At 35.8% G+C, this 17443-nt stretch overlaps 1 protein-coding gene across 1 annotated transcript; it reads right to left on the reverse strand.

Annotated features, from left to right (window-relative positions):
• Positions 1–2541: 2541 nt before the first annotated feature.
• On the reverse strand, positions 2542–17156 carry LOC149797474 (periostin-like). Its single transcript, XM_089960420.1, has 6 exons — positions 16936–17156; positions 15781–15989; positions 14973–15171; positions 7527–7631; positions 5905–6018; positions 2542–2722 (listed from the first exon to the last, which is right to left on the reverse strand). Exons 1-6 carry the CDS (start codon positions 17084–17086, stop codon positions 2598–2600), a joined length of 903 nt encoding a protein of 300 aa, XP_089816546.1. The 5' UTR covers positions 17087–17156; the 3' UTR covers positions 2542–2597.
• Positions 17157–17443: the final 287 nt, after the last annotated feature.

Raw genomic sequence — 17443 nt, forward strand, 5'->3', positions numbered from 1 at the left:
GTTATTAATACCTCTCTCTCATCAAGGGAATTCCCATAATTTTTCAAAACTGCCATTGTAAAGCCTCTGCTGAAGAAACCAACACTAGACCATAATGATTTAAAGAACTACCGCACAGTTTCTAATCTCCCATTCATATCTAAAATCTTAGATAAGGTTGTTCTATCCCAGCTTGTATCTCATCTAAATTCAAAGTCTTTAACAATGTACAATCTGCATATCAACCTTGCCACAGTACTGAAACTACCCTTCTAAAAGTAGTTAATGACATTCTCTCTGCGTTGGATAGCAAAAAGATTACAGTTCTCACCCTCCTTGATTTGTCTGCAGCATTGGACACAATAGACCATGATAAATTACTTGACCGTCTGCAGCATGTATTTTGCATTCATGATACAGCCTTACTGTGGTTCAATTCCTACTTGGTCAACAGGACACAAATTGTATATGCAAATGGAATACACTCCAGCCTAGTTGATCTATGTTGTGGTGTTCCACAGGGGTCTGTTCTTGGACCTGTTCTCTTCATTCTGTACACTCAGCCACTCTCATGTGTCATAGATCATCATCCAGTGTCTCACCAATTGTATGCTGATGACACCCAAATATACAAATCTAGGCACCCAACTGAAGTTGATGCTACCATCCAAGGTGTAGAGAGGTGCATTTCTGATGTGAAATCATGGATGACGTGTAACAATCTGCAGATGAATGATGATAAAACTGAGGCCATTCTGATCACAACACAAAGACTTTCTCATTCACATCCTTTACCTCAAACAATAAAAATATCAGCAACACCAACATAAATTCACACAATCAGTACAAAACCTAGTTGTTACTCTGGACAGTACTCTCACATTGCACCAACATGTCATGAACATATGCAGGCTGCATATCTTAAGCTGAGACACATCAGCTCAATTTGCAAATATCTTAAAGTTGATGCCACTTAAACACTTGTGTGTTCATTAGTACTTTCAAGACTGGACTATTGTAACTCAATTCTGTCTGGTTCATCTCGATATCTATCCCAAAAACTTCAAAAAGTTCAAAACACAGCAGCTTGGATCATACTTAGAGTACCACGATCAGAGCACACCTCCCCGCTGCTCTGTACCCTACACTGGCTATCCATTCGATCAAGAATCAAATACAAAATTTGTTTTCTGTGCTACTTTTTACTGACGGACTCCAGTCCAACATACCTATCCAGCCTCACCCATGTGTACACAACAGCAAGATACTTAACGCTCCTCTTCTGACAATCGTATACTCAGTATTCCCTCTATGAAAACAAAGTCATATGGACAGCGCTCTTTTGCATACCAGGGCCCAGCAATGTGGAATGAATTGCCACTGAACTTAGACACAAAGACACAGTGATCACATTCAAGAGGGCTCTCAAAACTCGCTTATTTCGACTGCAAGAACAAATTTAAAGACCTAATAATGTTTCCTACCTGAAATATTCTCAGCATGTTTTTCTTACAGGTGTTGTCTAATGTTGTAAAGCGCTTAGAGCTTCTAAAGATTAGGCGCTATACAAAGTCCTCATTATTATTATTATTATTATTATTATTATTATTATTATTATATACTTTTATGTATATGTGTTTATCCTGTATTCCATGATTGTAAGTTCTGCTTTATCTAAATGTCATTTGCAAAAACAATTTTTAGATAACAAACCTTTGTCGATGAATTTAGATAATAAATAAGTTGTTTACAGATATTTAAGTTCAAGGCCGATCCTCATTTACAAACTTAGAATGTTCCAGTTGCGATCTTTTAACAGACATCCTGGCCATTCTGTTGTGTCTTAGGTTGATATAGAAGGGTGAGGTGTACAAAATTATTCGTTCTTATCTGCGTTCAGTCTGTAGAATTCCTTTATGTTTTGTTCAGATGAATTTGAGAGGAATCATTTATTAATTTATTCATTGGAACTATATAATGATCATTGACCATTCGGACTAAATCTCTACTTTGGGATTATTAAGAACCCATTAAAAGCGTTCTTAATTATATCATTGTTTTACATTAAGACTACTGGTGCATTGACACATTCAGTATTGGAATTCATTTATGCTACAAGTTTAGATCTGTGATTTTACATTAAGACTACTGGTGCATTGGCACATTCAGTATTGGAATTCATTTATGCTACAAGTTTAGATCTGTGATTTTACATTAAGACTACTGGTGCATTGGCACATTCAGTATTGGAATTCATTTATGCTACAAGTTAGATCTATGATTATTTGGGGTCTAATTCACAATTCTGTAAGTTCCTTTCAAATTTTTCATTTTGTATTATAGAAAAATAAATTGTTTGTTGAATTTGCTAAAATTATTGGTTTTGCTTCTTTCCGTTACATAGTTTTAAGACCAAATGATCGTAACAATACATACCTACATTGTATGTATGTATGTATGTATGTATGCATGTATATGTACGTACGTACGTATGCATGAATGATTGTATGCAAGTACCTGTGTGTGTATGCGTGCGTGTGCCAAGTTAAACAGAGCACACAAGACTTTTGTAAACAATTTATTGCCAGATTTCTAAACAACAGTATTAGACACAGTGTTTATCCCACGATGGGTGCCAGTGAAGAGGGGATGAGCACGTGCGAGATAACATGAACGACGCCATTATCAGCTTCAATATCGGTCTGTAAAATTTCAGCAATGTTGTTCAGCTTCACGTTTCCATCTGCAAAAAATGCGGATAACAGTGGCAATAGATAAATCGTAGTCTGCACTTTCCCCGACAAGTTTAGATGTTGCCATCGTGTTTTAAGAACCTGTCTCATTAGAATGAATAAATATATTAAATTGATTAATTTTTCATATTCATAATCATAACTAGTGCCGTCTATAGTCTTATAATTTAAAGATTAATAAGTGGACGAGTTACAAGCTTACTCAACGAGCGACAGTAAAAACATTAAATATATATTTTAGAAGTGGTTGAAAGTAAGCTTGGCCGGATTTCAGTCGATGTTTGTGACATATCTGCCAGGTGAAATCGTAGCTACTTTGTAATTTAAAAGGCTATCTAGTTACTAAAAACAATTTATTGCACTGCCTGCCAGAATCATTAATTGCATGATGATACAAAGACCTGACATTCTGGAAATCAAATGCCTTTGAAACTTATTGGCCTTATTGGGGAATGACAGATAAGTGTTTGAAACACGTATCTTGGACCGACACATAGTCCATTTATCAAAAGTGAATTTCAAAGCCGGCTCTGTAATCCAACAATGCTCGTTTCGAAGCACAAACGCTTTTATATTCCGTATTTCAGTTGTCTAAAGAAAAGATCACGTACTAAAATATTCCAACAGATGTTGCATTCTTGCGAAACCTTTCTTGTTACCAAAATATGAATGATGTTGATTAGAAAATATTTATATCAGGGGTTATAGCTCCGTAGGAAAAAGAAGCACGCAGCTATTACCATACATAATCATGCGAGGATGTAATAAGGCATTTTATTTACTGGCCGGATTAGTTTGTTGAATGATTGTTGAACAATGCTGGTTATATAATCTATTTTCGAAGACATTTTCCGGCAAACAAAAATGTATAAAAAAAGTTTGCTGTAAATTACTGAGACATATTTTTGTTCAGTATAAATCATGAATGAGATACGGACTTAGATTTTTGACCAGTTTTTTTATATATAGCGACGGTACCTGTTGGATTCAAGAGGAAACAACTGATCTCCACTGAATAACAATCTACCCCCATGACGAAACTGCAGCGCAGAAACTTCGTAACATCTATTGCTGTTTTCATTTCAGATCAATGCATTGATCTTCTTAATTGTATGTAGGCACATCTGACCAAGAGCTTTTGTACGAGGCGCAGCCAACCAGACCCTGAACAAGATCCATTCACCATTATGACACAACGCGTAGAACGATTAGAAATGTATCGGTCTCACACCAATCACACCATTATACAAACGAGAGCAGTGCATCAACCTAGACCTTTACATTGTGATATTAAAGGGCGTATCTATTATTCGTATCAAACAACATTTCGCCATTTCGTACTGATATCTTCCTGGATCTACTGCATATGTTTTTCTCACGCGTTTATTGTAAATGCAATTTATTTGAAAAAATATTTAAAGTTAATAGTACTTACAACACGTAACTGTGAAACAATATTTCGTGTGGTGGGTTCCTAAAAGTTTAATTGTGGATAAAATATGGGCATTTTCACTTAAAATTTCGTCTGGTTAGTTTGTTATTTTTCTTTAGTTTTCATCAGCAAACTAATTTTAATTAAAGTTTTGTGAAATTCTTACATCAACAGGTATATAAATGAATATATAAATAAACAATCAAACAAATGCGAAGGTGTAATAAGTAATTTATTATCATATCATTAATTAATTTGTCAACAGAAAAACTTCTGTTCAGCACATCAGTGACAACGACGATGACAACAACAATAACAACAACAATAATAATACTAATAATAATTTATTCTCTATTGATTGTTGAGCAGACGGCTTGTCTCACACGCGCATGATTTCACTCTCAATTAGTTCTGCAGCTCGAGTAAAGGTATTTAGATAATCTGTCGCCATGGTGTTCTGACAGCTTATGACGTTGCAAAGCGTTTATTACAGCTAAATTTAAAAAAGCCCAAACAAACAAGAACAGAACAGAAAAGTAACTACAGATGAGTGGAATAACGTATGAAAACAACACAAGCAAAATCCTTGTTTCCTTTTCTTTTTTTATACTGAATTCACATGCTGAATTTATAATCGTATAAATTATGATTTGCATGTAATAAACTGCATTAAAGCAAATTTATTTCAACTCGTATATTACTTCTATGACAAAATCTGAAGTAGAAAAAACTGATATATCAAAGAAAACTTGAAATAATGTATACGTCTATTTCCTGTTTTCTGAATAGGAGAATACGTGTATTTTTGTACTACGTGATAATATATTAAACAAACATGAATCTGTAAATTGTATTAAATGGGTGATTTTCCCATCACCTGAACGATTCAGTCTTGTCTATTGACAGACTTGCCATATTTTTTCAAAATTCTTCTGTATAATTCAAAATCTTTTAAGTCAAATTTGCTACTTTCATTTAAGTTAATGGGGCAGACAGGTTATTTAAACATTTTCTTTTACTATAATTTTGTTCAGAAATTAAGAGGGTGAAATTTAGTAAACATCACGATTAAAGTGTCATTTTTCGTGTTTACTTATATTGGATACAGATATTTACTCGCTGATTGAAAGAATTTTTTTTGTTCTAGAGAATAGTGGAAATAACTTTTGTTAATGAAATGAAGGAGTACAGAAGTATTTCTCGTATCGCCTTTTCCATTAAGTCTTTCTACAAACAGAATATCTGTAATCAAAATCCTACTGTTGGACGCGTGTTGTGGCCAGGACAAGCGAGGTATCAATGAAAGAACATTCAGCTTGACTTTTGGGGGGTTTTGTGAGGTATAATGCATTTTAACACATGATTGGTTATGCATGGCAGGCATTATATTTGTAGAGAAAAACCCGGGAAGAAACACCACCCAACGGAAGCTACTGGTTAGCTTTCACACCTATCCACGTGGTAGAACCACAGACCCGCGAAAGCTACTGGCAAGGTTTATCACATACCAACGTTGGTTGAGCCGAGACTCGAACTCAACGTGGACATGTGAGACTTGTATATTCGCTACCAAGATTGAAAGATACAGTGAAATTACCATTTAAAGGTAATGAGAAGTAAAACACGATAATCTGCGCTTCGTTGTCTTCAAAATATTCCTCTTCTTATACCACTTGATCTTTCTATCCTAATGTTATAACGAAGGGTCAAAGAAAAATGAACACAAATGTGCAAACTTACTTGAATCCACCTTAATTCCAATTGAATGTCCAGGATATCGGGTCGATATAATGCCATCCTTGGTTATACTAGAGACATGTAGTGTTCCTGGGTGGACGTGGTAGTCAATTAGCACTGAAACAAGAAATGATGATAATAATTAGGTACTTTATATTTCTAATGAATATTCTATTGCAATGTTGACTCACTGATACTTTTCATGTTTATTTTCTTTTTTCTCTATCGTTTTAATTTTCTTTGATGCTAAAGCTTATTTCCCCACTGAATTTTGTTTTCATTGAATGATTCCTGCGGTTATATCTATTATCAAATGACTTCTCCAAAATAAAACAAAAACAGAATAATAAAGATGGACCTACTTTTCAAAAGATCCATATGTTTCATAAGTGTTTTTCGGACTGGACCGTTGAACAAGTTAGATATTTGGTATCGAAAAACAAAACCAAAAACAACGAAGTCAACCAGCTCCTAGGAAGCAATAGGAAGCGTTAACTTGGATACTATGTCAAGCAGATTATTGACACAATATATAATTAAAATTTTACAATGGTAGTTGGACGATACGCTGAAAGTTAGTTTTACTTAGGTTGCTATGGAAACCAAATGGTTGCAAGAAGGGAAACACAAAATTTGTATAAGCATGTCATGAGGACACATTCAAGAAAGCTTGATAAAAAATTGTCTCTGCAGTTTTGGAAATGTCTGCAGTTAGTAAAAAAAAATAGAATGGACACACAATGGATAACGAACAACAACAGGTGATCGGAAGACCATACCATGATCGGGTTGATATTACCTGAAACCAAGAGAGCTAGAAGTTTAATAAATCTGCATAATTTTCCCATAAATCAAAATTCCATTTCATACATTAATTATTGCTCCTTCCTTTCTTCAGATTCATTTATTAAATCATCTATCCTATTTCTTTCTTTTATTCTTTCTAATTTTTCTTGAAAAAGGAACATTCAGATAAAACTTAACCATTTTCAGTTGGTCTGTGACAAGTACCATTAGGAAATGACGTTCCATTAGGAAATGCAGCCTCCTTATAGTCATTTCATATCAGCGGTCTTTCTCAACGCATGCGTAATGTGTCTTTGTATGTTGGTTGGCTAGTAGGCATATGTCAGGGTAACCACACACACTTAAAAAACAATCCTAACTTTTGTCCGCATTTGGAAAAAAAAATAAATCAGCACTTGAAGAAAACTAATATCAACACTGGTAACATTAGTATCAACGTTTCGAGGTAGTTATTATTTGATAAATATTCTCCCAGAATTCACTCCTCAGCTGACAATATGTCCAATATCAGCTTTTTCGGACTGAAAAGATCAATAGTATATGCAGAAATGGAAAGAATTAAAAAGCTTAGTAATGTAGTGTTGCAGCTATTGAATCATCCGTTCGCATAACCACACCTCTCACGAAATATTTGAAAAAATGGTGGAAACGCCACATATGCGGTAAGCCTGGTGAGTAGATATATTAGTATGGGAGAAGCAGATCGCGGCTATGAGATGAATAACTTTGCCGAGTTCATATAATATTTATAATAAAAACTGAACATTGACAAGCTTAAAATATTTATCGAGATGTAGTTCTCAATAAGATATACTCACTTCTTAGGTAACTTATATTATTCGTAATTGTGCTCTTCACATTATCTGGGAGTTCGTTGATTGCAGCATTGGAAGGCACGAATACTGTGTTTCTCTCAGAAGTGGCTGAAAGAAGATTCATAAACAACTCACGTCAAATAATTGACACTGATCATATTATTGTTTACATGCAACTATTTTTGGTGGAGAATGCCGATTTTTGGCATGCAGAAGAATTTTAAGCATATCCAAAGCCATTTTCATAGCTCTGCGATGGTGATTTTGTTGGAACAATTTAAAGCTTATTACAAAACTACGTCATGCTGCATTTTCAGCAATGCTACCGATACATTTGTCACCAGATTCTGAAACACAAAAGTTTGGTCATCTTACCTATTTGACGGCAAGCATATGTATCAACAACAATAGTGTCTATGCCCTCTTGAAAATTGACTCCATGTGAAGGGCACTTTACCGTTTAAGCAGAAATATTATTTGAGATTGCCATAGAAGTGACTAAGGATTATTTGCTGCCTTAGAACAAATTCGAGTCTTAATATAGTCTTAAAAGCTGAACGGTAGCTAAAAACTGATTCTGGTCCAATAGCTAATTTTTAATAAATTCTCAAGATTAGTAATTTTAGGCCCCATAACAAAATAGTGTTTGCACCACCAATATTATTATTATTATTATTATTATTATCCTGCGCAAACGAAATATTACCGTATAGCTGGATATACCTGTTGTGGTCAGTACTGGCCAATCGTACTTAGCTCCACCTTTATATGTCACTTGCACGTGAAGTAGCAGGCAGAATATGGAGTTTCAGTTAATTCTAGTTGAAGAGTCGGAAGAAGGTGAAAGTTAAACCTCTTCAACTTGATTCGTTATTTGCAATCCCTTTAGGGTTCATTATATTTATAGAACATTAGAATGGAGACGAAGATGGGATTATATCGAATTAAACAAACGTACATTAACAGTCAATGATAGTTATGTGGAATTCAGATCTGATGATCACATGATTAACATGAATATATTGTAACAACGGCAGGAGTAAGCCTTCCCGATTCTGAGACATTAAGACTTACAAAAGAAAGGTTGGAAGCCTTTAATCATGAAGCTGGAGAATTTATCCGACGCCTCGAACGTTGAAAGCAAGGAACGATGAAAAGCTATTTTGCTCTACTATTTTGGACATGACGTATTTGAACTTTACAACATTTTTCAACCGATGAAAGCAAGGACTACGACATAGTGAGGACAGTCGTTAATGAATATTTCGATCCAAGAAAGAATGGAGAGTTCGAAACTTTTGAATTCCGGAATTTAAGACAAAATTCTTTGGAAATACAGTTTGTTACGCGGTTAAGGTTAAAGGAGAAACTTTGCCAGTTTGCCAGTGTCGAGCGGGAAATTAAGTAACAACTCACGGATGTAGGTCAAGTAATCTGAGGAGGAAAACACTAAAAGAAGAGATGCCATAAAAAAATCTGCTGGAAATAGCCATGACACTTGAAAATTTGAAATCAACGGGTCTCAAAATGGAAAACTCCGATGAAACAAGAAGTGACCAATTAAATTCAGTGGATAGAGAGAGAAAAAAAAACTACGGCATAAAACAAACGAACGATCAGATCTTACATAAAACAACATCAATAATGGATATTTCCAACTTAATGGGGAGTGTCCAGCAATAAGAATGATTTGCTCGTATTGGCGAATACAGAATCTCTGAGATTCGTGTGACCAAAAAGAATAAAAAGTGACGAAAAACACGTTCCCTAGAACAGTTGCATGAAGATTATGAAAATGTCGGTGGGAACGTACATGACAACGATTACATTTCACCAGAAGAAGCTTCGTTATCAATAGGTGCCAACGTTTAAAAAAAAATTAACAAAGCTTCCGCAACGACAGTCAAAATTAACAGTTACACATCAAGCGTTCTTGTCGGCACAGGAAGCTCGATTAATGTCGTTGATGCGAAGTGTCTCAGTATCATGCAGGAAGCAAAAACAAAAGCACACGACTTAGGACAGGAACAGCCTCTTCCCATCGTTGGATGCATCGAAACAATTAGTAACAGCTGGCTTTTACGTAATACAAGGAAACATTGACTCAGTCATGAGAAATGATACAGCCGTGTAGCTCGGAAAAATACCAACTATAAAGTCTGTGAAAACATATACATATTCCAACCTTTCTAACAAATACACTAATGTAAGAGTTTGAAAAAGTACGGGACAGAACAATAAAATTTCATGTTGATGAAAATGTGGCTCCAATTATCCAACCGTACCGATGGATGCCCTTCCATGTTCGCGGAAAGGTTCAACAGGAATTCGAGGGTCTTGAGGAGGATATACAAAAAAAAGTGTTATGATGTGCTGAGAGTCTTCAAATCAAACACAGTTATATAATCCAAGATGTCCTTTTCTGAATTATATATAATTACACAATCATGTTCCTGTCAAAGAATAGTATAGATTAGCATTTTGTATTTCCAAGAAATAATAATTTGAATAAATAAATTCCAACCCAAATAAAATACTGAACACAACAATATGACTTATTTCTGCTTCAAATCTTGTTGCAGGAATGAGTAATTACTCAAATAAACAAGGTTATGAAAAAACTAAGATAAAAGAGGACCCAGGATGTAGGACAAAAGTTCATTTCAAGAACAATCTAAGTTGTAATTTGACAAGATATGTTACTAAAATTATACAAAAGAACTTTGTAAACATACTGTCATTGATTCAGACTATGATAATGATCATACTATTTACTACACGTTAAAAAAATATTAGCTATGTATTATATATTTATCAAAATAAAATCAACATTAGTGATTCTAATCAGGAACAACATAACTTGATTTTTGGACAAGGTTAAGTCCAAACTATCAGTATCTATATCATATATTGAATAAAAAATATTAAACAATGCAAATAAAATACACATTAACACATAATAATATCTGGGAAATCCGACGACGAACATGACAGAAATCTCAAAGCAGTCAACTCTAAAGAAACGCAAATGTGAGTTTGGCGTTTCCAAAGTGACATTCTTTTGGTATGTGTTCTCAGAATAAGGATGATCGGCTGATCATGAAAAAGTTAAAGCAATTCAACACGATGAAACAAACTGATGTGAAGAGCTTCGTGGGAATGACAAATCACTTGTCACGGTTCGTTGAGAACTACTCATCAATACCAAAAAATTGCCTCAGAAGACTGATGAAACAGAACACTCGTTCAAATGGAAGGTGGGTGAGGGGATAGACTACATTTGTCTCAGTGAAGGCCTTTAAAGGTATGCAGTAAAGTTATGAATACTTTGATCCGCGAAAATACACAGATCTTTGGGTAGAGGCCAGCCCTGCTAGACTCTTTTTTGTTGGGGGGGGGGGGGAGAGAAGAAATTTACGATGATCACCGACTATCGTCGACTCAAATCGATAGTCATCAATTCTAAGCAAATTCACTTAGTATGGCTCGAAAGATCGAGATTAAAACTGAAGATTTACCGTGTCAAAGTGAAATATCACGGGGGAGGGGGATCAACATATTTGATTATCATTCGTACTCGTGTAAAAACAGTGTTAGATTTTTTGTAGATAATGCCCTCCTTGAATCGTTTACGTTAAAGGATGTTACGGAAACTGCGGAAAAAGAAAACGAACGAAGCGAGCAGGAATGTAGCAAAACTAACGATTTTCATTGTTACGGTCCATTGTCAGAGTTCTCTCAATTATTATCACAAACAGTGCTCCGTGCTGCCACTCAGTACAACACGGTTCTGCATACCAAAGACCGTATTATCCAACAGGCACAGTAGGCACTATGCCAAGGGTCTACAAATCCCATTATGCAGAAGAGTGTATGCCAATGGCCTACGAACCCCGTGATACGGAAGAATGTATACCAAGGGCCTACAATCTCTATGATACTGAAAGTGAACCTAGGGCTTACGAAGCCCGTGCTAATGAAAATTTTATACCTAGTTCCTACGAACCCCATGATACTGTAAATTGTATACGCGTGTGCCTACGAACGCTATGATACTGAAAAATGTACACATAGAGGCTACGAACACTATGATACTAAAAAGTGTACACATTGGGCCTACGAACACTATGATAGTGAAACGTGTACACATTGAGCCTACGAACAATATTATACTAAAAAGTGTACACCTTGGGCCAACGAACACTATGATACCGAAACGTGTACACATTGGGCCTACGAACACTATGACACTGAATATCGTACACATTGGGCCTACGAAAACTATGTTACTGAATCCTGTACACCTAGGACCTTACGAACGCTATGATAATGAAAAATGTACACATAGAGGCTACGAACACTATGGTACTGGAAAGTGTACACCTAGGGCCTTACGACCACTATGGTACTGGAAAATGTACACATTGGGCCTACGATTACTATGATACTGAAAAGTGTACACATTGAGCCTACGAACACTATGATACTGAAAAGTGTATACATGGGGCCTACGAACACTATGATACTGAAAAGTGTATATATGAGACCTACGAACCCTATGATACTGAAAAGTGTATACCAAGTGCCTACGAACACTATGATACTGAAAGGTGTATACCTTGTCCCTACGAACACTATGATACTGAAAGGTGTATACATGGGGCCTACGAACACTATGATACTGAAAAGTGTATACCAAGTGCCTGCGAACACTATGATACTAAAAGGTGTACACCTTGGGCCTACGAACACTATGATACTGAAAAGTGTATACCAAGTACCTACGAACACTATGATACTGAAAGGTGTACACCTTGTCCCTACGAACGCTATGATACTGAAAGGTGTATACATGGGGCCTACGAACACTATGATACTGAAAAGTGTATACCAAGTGCCTACGAACACTATGATACTGAAAGGTGTACACCTTGAGCCTACGAACACTATAATACTGAAAAGTGTATACATGGGGCCTACGAACCCTATGATACTAAAAAGGGTATACGTGTGTGCATACGAACGCTATAATAATGAAAAATGTACACATAGAGGCTACGAACACTATGATACTGGAAAGTGTACACCTAGGGCCTTACGAATAATATGATACTGAAAAATGTACACATAGAGGCTACGAACATTATGATACTGAAAAATGTACACATAGCGGCTACGAACCCCATGATACTGGAAAGTCTGTAACTAGGGCCTTACGACCACTATGATACTGAAAAATGTACGCATAGAGGCTACGAACACTATGATACTGAAAAATGTACACATAGAGGCTACGAACACTATGATACTGGAAAGTATACACCAAGGGCCTTACAACCATTATGATACTGAAAAATGTACACATAGAGGATACGAACACCATGATACTGAAAAGTGTTCACATTGGGCATACGAACAACATTATACTAAAACGTGTACACCTTAGGCCTACGACCACTATGATACTGAAAAGTGTTCACCTTGGGCCTACGACCACTATGATACTGAAAAATGTACACCTTGGGCCTACGAACACTATGATCCTGAAAAATGTACACCTTGGGCCTACGAACACTATGATCCTGAAAAATGTACACCTTGGGCCTAGGAACACTATGATACTGAAAAATGTACACCTTGGGCCTACGAACACTATGATACTGAAAATTGTACACCTTGGGCCTACGAACACTATGATACTGAAAAGTGTACACCTTGGGCCTACGAGCACTATGATACTGAATAATCTATACCTGTGTGTCTGCTGCCTACAAGGACCTTAATCTGGCCCTGTGCATACCAGAGACAATGAAATGGCAAGTAATACCAATAGCTCACGGTTACCACCAACGCCAGTCGAGGGCAAAAATGTAGTTAAGGGGAAATTGCTGATATCCTTACTTGTCGATACCATGTGCAAAAACTATATCGCGTGCTTAGTGGCATCGCCAGTATCTACATCAGATCCTGTCAAAGTCAGCGAGCTACCACAAAATGTCTGGAGCGAAATGTCTATAGACTTTATACCGTTCCCATCAGGAGGTTATTAGATGGTGATGATTGATGATTACTGCAGATTCCTAAATGTTGAAAATTTAGGTCGGCTATGCCAAATATTCTGTTAATATTTGCTGTTTGCATCCACTATCAGAAATTCAATGCTCTGAGAATTTACCAATAACGAAGGGTTCGAACATATGAAAATCTGTCCAGTGCATCCATTGGGGAACGCAATATAAAATAGATGTATGAGTCCATTACAAAAGTCGATAAAGACACTCATCCCGGAAAACTGAATGTGAAAAATGAACTAAATACATTTCTACTGAATTATTGGAGTTCGCCATACCCATCAAATAGTTTCGCCCCTGCTGAGAAAATGTTTCCTTGAAAATTAAAACCAGACTGTCTATGTCCATTGTGAAACCTAATAACTGGTACATCAGGGAGTAGGATCGTCGATCTAAAGGAAACACAAGTGTTATACTTACCAGAAACGAAAACCGAGACCAGGCATTATAAAACAAGGCAGTTAGGTTTGATAAAACAGCGGTGTAAAAGCAAAATTGACACTCCGTTTAACCAAACTGATCATTTGTGTGTTATCAGATCTGATTAAGGGATTATCATACAGAAGGTTATTGAAACACTTTGTCCCGGCCAATTGTGTAAAGCTTCTCACTGCTCGCCTTATTTAGACCTCGAATTTAATTTAATGCTTAAAAACGCAGGTCATAACAACACCTGTCTGCACATCAAAACTTGCATTTAGTGCTAATAATCATCGTGTTCAGTTCTTTACAACCAAATCAAATTGCGAGAAATAATAGTGTAGCTTGATGACATTGCAAAAACGGTACCAGGAAAATTCTAGACACTGTGAACTGACCAAAAGTTATTTGCACTTAATCATAGCAGCACAGACTAATGTAAACATTCGTGAACTTTCAATGACCCCTTTATTCAATGCTTTCAATGTCAGAGATATTATGGACGAATTTAATTGCAATAGACGCTAACGGCTGTCAAGTGTTAAATTGTATAGGTATAGAATTTAAGTAATTTATGATGAGGGATGTAGTATTCAGTACTTTGCCCCGCCTTCATCTGGCACCTGCTATTGATGTGCATGTATGATATAGAGTTAACGTTAGTTGTTGAGTACAGTTGGAATAAAACAAAAGTTAAATCTCTTCAGCTGTAATTCGTTATTTACAATCCCTTTAGGATTCCTTTTAATAATAGAACATTACCATACCGAGTTCGAATGCTTGATCCTTCCATTACATAGGTCAATGTTTTCGAACACCTTGTTGGTTGACTTCTTAGAAAATCCGGAACATTGCAAATATCCTCCCCCCCCCCCCTTAAACCAAGTAACGACACTTTGTGCCTAGTTTTATGTGCTCTTTTAATCCTTGCGCTATTATTTGCGTTTAATATATTTACATGATGTGTTGTTGAAGTAACTGGCGAGATGGGCTTTTACGAGAAGACTAAGGAACTCTGATGTATTGTAGTCTGGATTTGCTAGAACTTGGGCAATCATGCCCTCAGGAACGTTTAGGACCTCGTCTATCAGGTACAACACTCCGTTAGAAGCTTGAAGCTCCTCCTTGACCGCGGCTGCTTGGTTGAAATAGTGATTCTGAAAAAAAAAACAATGTAATAACACTAATTCAAATCTCAAAACTGTTCGACCAAACAAACATCTCACGACTTATATGGAAAACGAATTATCAAGACAAAATTATTTTCTCCTGAACAAGTTATATTACATTCTGTCATGACAAATTTTAAACATGTATTACTTTCTTAATGCATTTCATCATGAAGGTATGTAAAGTAATATCCCCCTCCCCACTTATGGGTTCCACTGCAATTTACCAGAAATTAAAAATAAAAAGTGATCTAAAGGCGTGATGTTCGGCTATCTGACTTCCATACTCCGAAAGACGTTGTTAAGTCACACGTAAGCACCGCTTAAAACAAAGACAACAGCAAACTTCAACATCCAGGTCACTGAACAGACGATCGGAGAAAGACTGAAGCAAGAGAAGTATCATGCGAGAAGCTCTTTCTTGTCTGCTATTAATAGCATCAAGAGAAATGTCTCAAATCCAACGCTAAAAAATAAAATTTTAAATCTTTAAAAACTGCAAACCTCAGCTCCAGAAGGTGATAGATATGCTTTCCCATCTGCTAACGCAGACGAGACGAAATAAAAATGTTACCTTGTCCCTTAGGTAAAACTCACATTCCCTGTCGTGTAGACCCTGATCACGTGACCATTCAAACTCTGAAGATGTTCTGATGTAGCGAGATCCCACGTGAATACATCTCCCTTGATAATATGGTACTGTAGCATATCGGCGAGTTTGCCTGGATCTGACTCAACGAGGTCAAGGTCTCTCTGGGGTATCTTTGCAAAGGCGGCATCTGTTGGCACCAGCACCGTAAAGGGTCCTAAAACATAAAATACCGTTCGTTAGGCAAATCATTATATGCTTAAAAACGTGTGTTGTATGCCTAGTAAGTTATATGATTTGGAATATACATTTTCACTGAAATGAAGAAAGTACAAGGTCAAAATGGAAATTTAATATCAGTGTCTTCAATATTTCTTGAAGGATGTTGGAGATTCTATTATCAACTTTACCCTGTTTTGAACAATATATTAGAAGTTATTTTCAACTCGAACCAGTTCACAACGGATAAATAATGTAAAAACTTCCCAATGCGTTTTCGAGAATTTCAAAATGCCCCTTTTACATCTCCCTCTCTCTCTCTTTATATATATATATATATATATATATATATATATATATATATATATATATATATATATATATATATATATATATATATATATATATATATATATATATACTTATATAAATAGTTTCTCTGTATATTACATGTAATAAATATGCTAACTCATATACATAAAGTAATAAGTTTTAAAAATTGCTTCAGGACCATCTTATTTATTTATTGTAAGTAATTATGACAAAATGCTTAATATAAGGAATATATATATATATATATATATATATATATATATATATATATATATATATATATATATATATATATATATATATATATATGATAACGTGTAACATACACAGAGACTATTATTCGCTGGCTTTCAATCGAACCATTAAGCAAGAAATGGACAGCCTACAGTGTAAGTATTGTAAGTCTTTTATTCTTAGTTTCTTATATTTAGTATGGCACAATATTGCTTTGGAATTAAGCAGGAATCAATAACAATGAATCTAATTTTACTGAAATGATTCCGATTATTGTACTACAGATGCAATTTCAGTTAAGTTATAGATATTTAACACTCATAAATTCAGGAAGGAGATTAGAGACGTTAAGTGAAGCTGGAGCCAAACAGATCTACCTTGGTCCGTGAGAACATCTGCAAGTCCGGCTTTATTGATGAGGCCGATAAGAGTGGAAGCGTTGCTGCTGGCAATGAGGTTCATGAGGTTTGGGAGGCAATGGGCCCATCCAAGGAGGCACAAAATAGAACTTAATGACAAGGCTCTCATTTTCAATCTTCGCAGTTCAACTTGAAAATCAGTTAAAGGCTTAATAGATAGCTCACTGTTTAAAGCTATGATGCCCCCACATATAACGTGTCATTTTACCCTTTCTCGTGCCAGATGTGTCCTTCCATTAATTATTACTTACTATAAATGTCTTTAAAAACAAAACACTAAATTTCTCAAGATTGCAACTGTGAAAATGTCGTGACAACATCCTTTTGTATTATTCTGCAGATAAGAGATGTCTTTTGATTGATATTTTGGTTTCTTTTTCATGGTCCATCATCACAACACTACCTAAATAATTGAATATGTAACTGATGCGATAATTTCTCGTGTTAAGTGCTAGATACTGTCCTT

Source organism: Sinohyriopsis cumingii, chromosome 6, assembly GCF_028554795.1.
Source record: "Sinohyriopsis cumingii isolate HCF-2022 chromosome 6, ASM2855479v2, whole genome shotgun sequence".
Lineage (NCBI taxonomy): Eukaryota > Metazoa > Mollusca > Bivalvia > Unionida > Unionidae > Sinohyriopsis > Sinohyriopsis cumingii.

What these genes read in the sequence shown, in the direction of transcription:
- LOC149797474 (XM_089960420.1), bottom strand. Translation starts at nt 17,086, where the DNA reads ATGAGAGCCTTGTCATTAAGTTCTATTTTGTGCCTCCTTGGATGGGCC. An exon ending in TTACTTCAACAACACATCAT is followed by an intron (nt 7,632 to 14,972) that starts GTAAATATATTA and finishes ATCTTCTTTCAG; the next exon opens with CCACTTCTGAGAGAAACACA. An exon ending in TAATATAAGTTACCTAAGAA is followed by an intron (nt 6,019 to 7,526) that starts GTGAGTATATCT and finishes TTCTTGTTTCAG; the next exon opens with TGCTAATTGACTACCACGTC.